The 7,798-nt window shown below is 38.3% G+C and overlaps 1 protein-coding gene across 1 annotated transcript in view; it reads right to left on the bottom strand.

Annotated features, from left to right (window-relative positions):
• PRMT9 (protein arginine methyltransferase 9) overlaps positions 1–7,798 on the bottom strand; it is an 18,777-nt gene that overhangs the window by 7,266 nt on the left and 3,713 nt on the right. The window contains 3 exon segments of the mRNA XM_010020746.1: positions 1,228–1,420; positions 5,585–5,691; positions 6,846–6,948. Coding sequence (XP_010019048.1) covers positions 1,228–1,420; positions 5,585–5,691; positions 6,846–6,948 — 403 coding nt within the window.

Genomic DNA, 7,798 nt, shown 5'->3' with positions numbered 1-7,798 from the left:
GGTTGAAAGTAACCTTCCCATGTTTCTAACTGCCATATTTGCTCAGCGATAAAGTTGCAACAAACAGTAACCAATGATTCCAAGTAAATCAATTGCATTTCTTCCCTTAACCTTTATTGGTATCTTGCACGACACTCCATTAGCCTAACAAACTTCAAAGGAGCATTTTTGAAACATGGTTTGAAAAGTAACACTGTTCTTTACTCCTTAAAATTACCTTTAGTTGTCTGCCAGCCCACAGATGCTTAAGAGTAGGCATCTCAGAGAACACCAATAGTTTCTTATTGATGCTAGAAGCAGAAGCAACATTAGGTCACAGAGAGATCACTCCCAATAGTGTACTGAAGAACCTTGTCTTATTTCACTTTTAATCTCAGGATGTCAGACAAGCCAACTAGGAGAAGCTATTGATTCAGAAAGACTGCAATTCCTGGCCAAGCAGTAGCCAAGAATAATTTAATTTATATAACAGAACCTGTTTTAAGCTCTGACTCAATGCTAACTCCTCACCACAGGTCAATGAGAAAGTAACGTACCAGAAATCATATGTATCACCTTTTTCACATGCTCAGCTGCAAGTGGCTGATGTCCCTGCCTTACAGCTCAGGCCTATTCAGTATACCCATACAAACATATTTTGTGCAAAATAAAAAATAATGCTACCATATTTTAAAATGCCATATTACAGACATTCTGTAAGATATCAAAGGAGCTGAAGGGTAGAAACAAGCTGACTGAACAGGCTAATTTCTTCATCTCCCCTCTCTTGTACACTTATCCATCAACACTTGCAGATATTTTTATGCCAGATGTAAAAGACATCCTTACTTTTTTGTCTTCAGGAGTTTCCTGAATACTGTAGAGGAATAAAGTAAGTCAGCTTCACAACTGCATAAATCATTAAAGATGGGCCTATTGCATCCTACCTTCCCCTGTCTGTAGAAAGGCTGGCAGTAGTTTGATCCTATGGTGAGCTCATTTAGGGAAGTAAACCATGACGAACAAACAAAAAACTCCACCTTCAAAACCTCAGAGACCATCATCTGGTGAATCAGATCACCACATGACCAGACAAATACCAAAACCAGCGGAGAATTTTACTGCAGCTCTGCCAACTTCACACTTGTGAACTGTTCTGCAGTTGAACCCAGAAACCACATACTGTATGGGGCTGACATTATTCTGAAACAGGTCACTTGTAAAGGACATAAACCAAATAATCATTACCTGCAGATTGTTGAAATCCACTGTCATTACCTGACAGGGTTCTGTCAGAGGTACATAACCTCCAGGAATACGACTGAGCTTCTCGGTGGTGTAAGGTTCAACAGTTTCCTCTGAACCAGCAGAAGCATATGTTGGACTAAAGAAATGCACTGAATTTGACAAGCGCACACCAGCAATTTCTTGCATCCCCACTCTGGGAGTAAAAGGAAAAAAGAGAAGAAATGAAACTTCAAATAATTTGACAGAAAAATAACAAAAATCTTTCCAGGCTTCATAAGTATTTCTAAATGCAGAATGTAAGAATAGAAGAGATAATAAAAGACAATAAAACAATTCTGTGGGGTTTTTATTATGTTCAGAGCAGCTCTAAAGCACAGAAAATGCACACCACTTTCAAGAATGAGAACTGAAAGCTGTCACTAGGAACCAAGAAGAAGCGCTGTGTGTCCTTTGTCAAAGGCCACAGACTTTTGTCCCCTTAAGTACAACTCACTGAGTCTTGACAGAGAATGAGAGAGAATATACCCTGTGATAGTAAGAACAAATAAAGCTTTGCTGCTGCTGCATTAGAAAGGTAACAAGGGTGTTTCTTTCAGATGAACAGAATAGTCAGAACAAAGAGAGAGAGATATACAATAGGAAAATGCATTTTTGGAAGCTGACTTTCATTTTGCAGTACCTTTATATATTTTTCAAGCACAATCTATGCAGAATAAGGCATTTTTCATAGTTACAGAGCTGCAAAGAACATCTCAGCATAGATTTCTAGGTAAAATGCTTTGACATCTCAGAATACATGTATCCTCTCTTCTAAGACAGAAAATCAGCTAGGTTTCTAGAAACAGCCTTACACAAAAAACTTCAAAGAATGCCGTAACTGCTTTAAGCCAGTTACATACACTGCCAGTCTCTTAGGCTTGACGACTTAAGGTGTATTTTTGTTTTCAAAGTACAGGTCAGGAAGTTACACAAGATGAGTCTTGCACAAGCTACACTTTAGATTATTCTGAAAAAGTGTATTTGCCTGTGAAGGACTTTGTGCTTCCCATTTAAGTGACAGCTATCAAGCACATCTGCATTCTTACAGTGGAATCTATCATTCATCAGATGAAATGACAACTAGTTAAATTTTGGTTTCTAGAGCTACTTGAAATTCTTAATTCCTTTCACAGGAACCTTCCTTCCTGCAAAAGCTCTCTCTAAAACTAAGTATGACCAGGCAGGCTCTCTGGTAATATTCTCAGATACAGTCATCTCCTTGAAGCTCCCAATCGCAGAATCAAGTAAGTTGCCTCTTATCATAGCCTGGATTCTTAGGCAAAGATATTCTGACCATTATGCACAGCTAAAGTACAAAAATGAATCATGTTCCATCTTTGGAGCCAATTCCCCAGCAATTGAAGTACATATGTGTCGTGGTTCAAGCCCAGCCGGCAACTTGGAACCACGCAGCCGCTCTCTCACTCCCCCCATCTTCCTTCCTCCCCCCGCTCCCGGAGGGATGGGGAGGAGAATTGGAGGAATGTAACTCCCATGGGTTGAGATAACAGCACTCCAGTAACTAAGGTATAATACAAACCACTACTGCTACCAATAATAATGATAAGAGGAATAACAAGGGAAAAGGACACAACCGCTCACCACCCGCCGACCAATACCCAGCCCGACCCGAGCAGCGATCTGGGCCTTCCGGGTAACTCCCCCCAGTTTCTATACTGGGCATGACGTGCTGTGGTATGGAATACCCCTTTGGCCAGTTTGGGTCAGGTGTCCTGCCTCTGCTTCCTCCTGGCTTCCCCTCCTCCCTGGCAGAGCATGAGACTGAGAAAAGTCCTTGGTCGGAGTAAACATTACTTAGCAACAACTAAAGACATTGGTGTTACCGTGCTGTTCCCAGGCTGAAAGTCAAAACCACAGCCCTGCACCAGCTACTAAGAAGGAGAAAAAATGACTGCTGTAGCTGAACCCAGGACAATATGACATATAGAAAGCACGAAGTAGCAAGTACTTCACAATAAATACTAAAAAATACAGCAATGTTATCAGCAACGACAATTTTTTCACTTGCTCGTGAAGTAACTTAGATATTTTAACAACAAGGACAAGACTATTCTCCTGCATCTGAAATTCAATCCATGCATTATTTTAAAAGAAATACAACTAAACAACAGCTGCTGTACAAGGATTATATTGTGGAAAAGGTCAGGAGATTATCACATTTTTATGAATCCTCCTGGCTTCAATACATAGCACAAAAGTAGAGCCATTGTATTGCCCCTCTCTCTGGGACCTAATCGACTAAAAATTGAACAATAAAAAAAACCCCAAACCCTGTAATTCTTACAGTGACTTAAATTAGTAAATTAACCCATATTCTGGCACTTTTATTCAAAATGACCAAATATAGATGAACTAATGTAGCACACCTATGATCTCCTAGAATATTGCTCTACTGTTGAATATGACTCTTGAAAGACACCCAGTTCCAACTTGAAAACCAATATGCAGTATACTCTGGTATCTTAAAACTTTTGTGGAAGTCTAAATTTATCCTTACTAGGACTCAGGTCTTCTCACAAGTTTGTCAGTTCATTTATTCTTCTGGAAGTAAACACATTTCACATGGATGTGAAACAACTGCCTCAAAGAAGGAGCAATGACTTCAGCAGAAAATTAAAGCTAACCCTAAAATAAGTAAAAATTACACAACACCACAGCAGAGTTAGGTCCTATAGTCATTCTAGGAAGCCACAAGCCATGATTGCAAGCAGCAACAGCTATAGTGAAGGAATGTTACAGTTATCACTAAATCATCTAGTAATGAAGCCACGGTAAGGGGTAAACCAGCAAAAAACTTTTTGTAAAGTTGGCTTAAGTGCACCAAAGACAGAATTACAAGAAAATTGGTATGGTTTATCTAGAATTTTACTATGTGCTAGGGAAAAAAGACAATAAAGACAAGCAGAGCACAGGAAATCCAGCAGAACTTCAAATTACTAAAATAAAGGGACAGAATACAACGCAGATGATGAGATCAGCCACAGAAAGATGATATGCGAGATGATCAACAACTGGAGTGAAAGGGGATACCCTCCCTCAGCAAGACGAATCAGTGTTTCATTAGCCATCCTGCTCAGAAAAAAAACCCCAATATCCAAACCCCAAAGTTTTGCTGTAGGTCATGAAAACACTTAAGGAAATGTGGAGACATGCACATTTGAATAATTCAGATACGTACAGTATAAATCTGAGAATAGGCATGTTTTGCATAAAGCTTAATAGCACTTTTTAAAATAGACTTAAGGCAAGTATTCTTACTGGAGCAGAAAGGGATCTCAAAACTATAAAGGCAGAAAAAACAAGTGATATTTTTCTTCCTACAGCATATAACTAATTTGTGGCAATCGTTTCAGTCCTACCAGCCACGTGACCTTAAGCTATGCTATTAGAACAGACTGTTAATCCAACAATCCAAACTTTACAGTACATTAACTTTCATCCTGAAAAGTCATGCCATGTTTTAAGGCAAAATCCTATCTTTCAATTGATGACTAATTAACTTTTAAAAGGAGGTTCTTCTGTGATCATCGATTACGGGAGCTTCAGTCTCTTTCTGGTCATTATCCAGGTCTACTGCATTAGAAAAATCACTGATGCAGCCTGGCTATTTTTCATTCAGTACACTGAAGCTGTTGCAAAAGTTACTGTTTTCTTTGATCTCAGCAAGATAAAATCCTAAACAAAATACATCAAGTCCAAACTTCTCAGGCAGAGACTGTCTCCACACAGTGATACTGTGCTAGAAGATGAGTATAAAAATCAAAGTAACTGATATACAACCAGAACAGTCCCAGCAAAGAAACCCTACTGTATGCTAGCTGAGAATTAGCAAGGCACGTATCCAGAAAGATAATACTAGGTGGAGTTAACATCTCAACTTTACAAAATCCTTTCCTCATCTTCTGAAAGGGTTACATACAGCAGCAAGGTATGGAGCAGATTATAAAGAGAGTAAAATGAGGATAAAGGCCAAGTGGTAATCCAAGAATCTCCAATACAGAAACAGAGAAGTATTTTTACTATTAAGGAATTAAGTGTCTCTAGTGTATGTTAACAGCATGTGTTCCAGCATCACTGAAAATCAAGTATTTCTGATGAAGTGATCCAGAAAGTCTGAACCACAAGGGCTGCAGGGTGGGGGAAGGAGTATGAGAGCAGAAATCTTTTTAGTGAAACAGATGATCAGCCATTCAAAAAAATAAAGAGAACAGTGCATGAAAAATCCTCAAGAGAAATCACTGGTCTCTCTTCCCAAGTAACAAATACGGGTTCAAACTGTGCTGGAGATTAAACATACCTGTGATGTCTACGTATCTCTTTGCATTCTACTGCCATCCCAAATATTGTAGCACTTGCAGGAATAACTCTGCCATAGTCTCCAGTACTGACATCTTGATTTTTAGGCTGTGAAAATGTAAGTAACAACATGCAGTGAGACAGATCTATTTCTAAAGTTACTGCAAAGCCTAGGTTAATTAATTAATTAAAAACCATTAATGAGCCCTTCAAGATTACAGCTAAAACATCAAAGTTCTTGGTGACTAGTAAACTTCCTGGTCTTTCCAGGTGATCATTAAAGGAGTTTCTTAAATATTGTGTTTCAATATATCCATGAATCAGCTTTACTTTTCAGTCTCTATTTCCTCTGTGTAATTCTAGAAGTGGTTTTTAATTAGTACCCCACTAGAATATATTAAAACATTTGAAGACCTTTCCTTAATGCATCATTCCTATACTTAACACTAGAGGTCATCAGTTGGAGTTCAATACAATACAAAAGGTATCAAGACTTTAAAAAGCAGCTGGAATCAAGGCAACATCAAAATAAAAGGTAAGTTCTATTTCATAAGGCCTAACAGAGGTTAACTCATACAAGACTCACTGTCATATTACTTTGCTTAATTTATGCTAGCTAAAATGCCAAACACAAAATAAAATCCAAGACTCAGTGGGATTGTTCAGTCTTCCAAAAAAGTTCAAAGTTAGCAAAAATAAAGAGCATAAATATATGGAATATTTAGCATATTATAACAGACTGGTCCCTAGTGTTATGATGAGAATAATTCTACTGTAATGTAGCATTTTCTGCTTAGACTGACACAGCTTTCTGCTGCTAGTTGATATCTAAAAATGACCAGGTTGTAATCATAATTTCAGGAAAACAGTGCTTTTAAAATACACACAAACCCCTTTGGTGTTATTTACTAGTGGGAGGATATGGAAGATGGGGGCCAGGGGGGAAAGAATGAACAGTGATCAAGAGTGACACATCTCTCTATGATGGAAGGTTACACCAGGGAAACATGCACTGCAAGTACCTGCCCATCCATAACACAAGCTCACAGAAGTACAACGTATGCAGTTGCCTCATTGCCCTTCCCCAAAATAAAATTCAAAGAACAAACACAGATCACTCATTTTTTAAGTATCAATAGGCATACAATATTTACAAGACAGTTTTTCCTCATTCATGTATTTCTGTGAACGTATGCACACACACTTGTACCTATGAAACAAAATAGGAATCCCATTTATATGTATGTACCCATGTCACCCACCTTTGGTTGTAAAAGCAAATGTTCCCAAGCATGTATCAAACTCTCCACAATTCCTTCTCCAAACAAACCAGCATCGACTGTTTCTGTGACAACCAAGGAAACTCTAGATAAGAAAAAGAGCACCATAAAATACACTGTAACACACACTCCTGTCAACAATTATTCTTTTAAATAAAAACAACCCACCACACCAGTGTGAGCTCCAAGCAAAACTTCTACCAGTGCTCTGAAGTTTCAATACGTTCTTCCAACAAATGACGTTTTGAATTGTTAGAAGTTATTCAAGATGCAGATAAAAGAGACTAAATACTGAGCAAGAGTTTACCATAAAGCTTCTTGTTCAACATTTCTAAGTAAATTGTGTGGGAAGAATCTAGCCAAAACAGGAAGATGTTCCAGCCTGGGCACACAGCCCAGTGATACTGCAGAACACGTATTTTGTTTGAATCTTGTGCAAGGGTACACATCCATGTTAAGAAAGAATTTAAAAAAATATCCAAACACAAAACTATAATTAAATCATGAATTATTACACAGACTACCAGACCCTAATGTCCTATATCCTTTGGATTTAAACTAAAACACATGTAGCGTGGTAAGACATTTCCAGAACAATGTATTCCTGACAGGTGACATCCAGTAACTCATCACATACACTAAGAGGATACATATGATCAGTTACTGTACCTCAGCTGACGTAATTAAGACAAGGCTTGACTAGCATGCTAAACCATGGAGCTTCTGCTAAACCATGGAGCTTCTTCATTTCAGGTTATGAGCCTGTACCATCACCAGACACTTTGGTAGCAGTTAGAAGTAGAATTGATTGTTTCCTTCCCATATTTGATCTGCATACCTCATTGTGGTAAACTGAAATGATAAATCAGTCTTCACATGTACCAAACCAAGCAAGAAACCCCTCAGATTTCTACCTGCTAAAAATTTACAGATCT

Source organism: Nestor notabilis, unplaced genomic scaffold (assembly GCF_000696875.1).
Source record: "Nestor notabilis isolate BGI_N333 unplaced genomic scaffold, ASM69687v1 scaffold31448, whole genome shotgun sequence".
Lineage (NCBI taxonomy): Eukaryota > Metazoa > Chordata > Aves > Psittaciformes > Psittacidae > Nestor > Nestor notabilis.
This window is presented reverse-complemented; position numbering and strand designations above follow the sequence as displayed.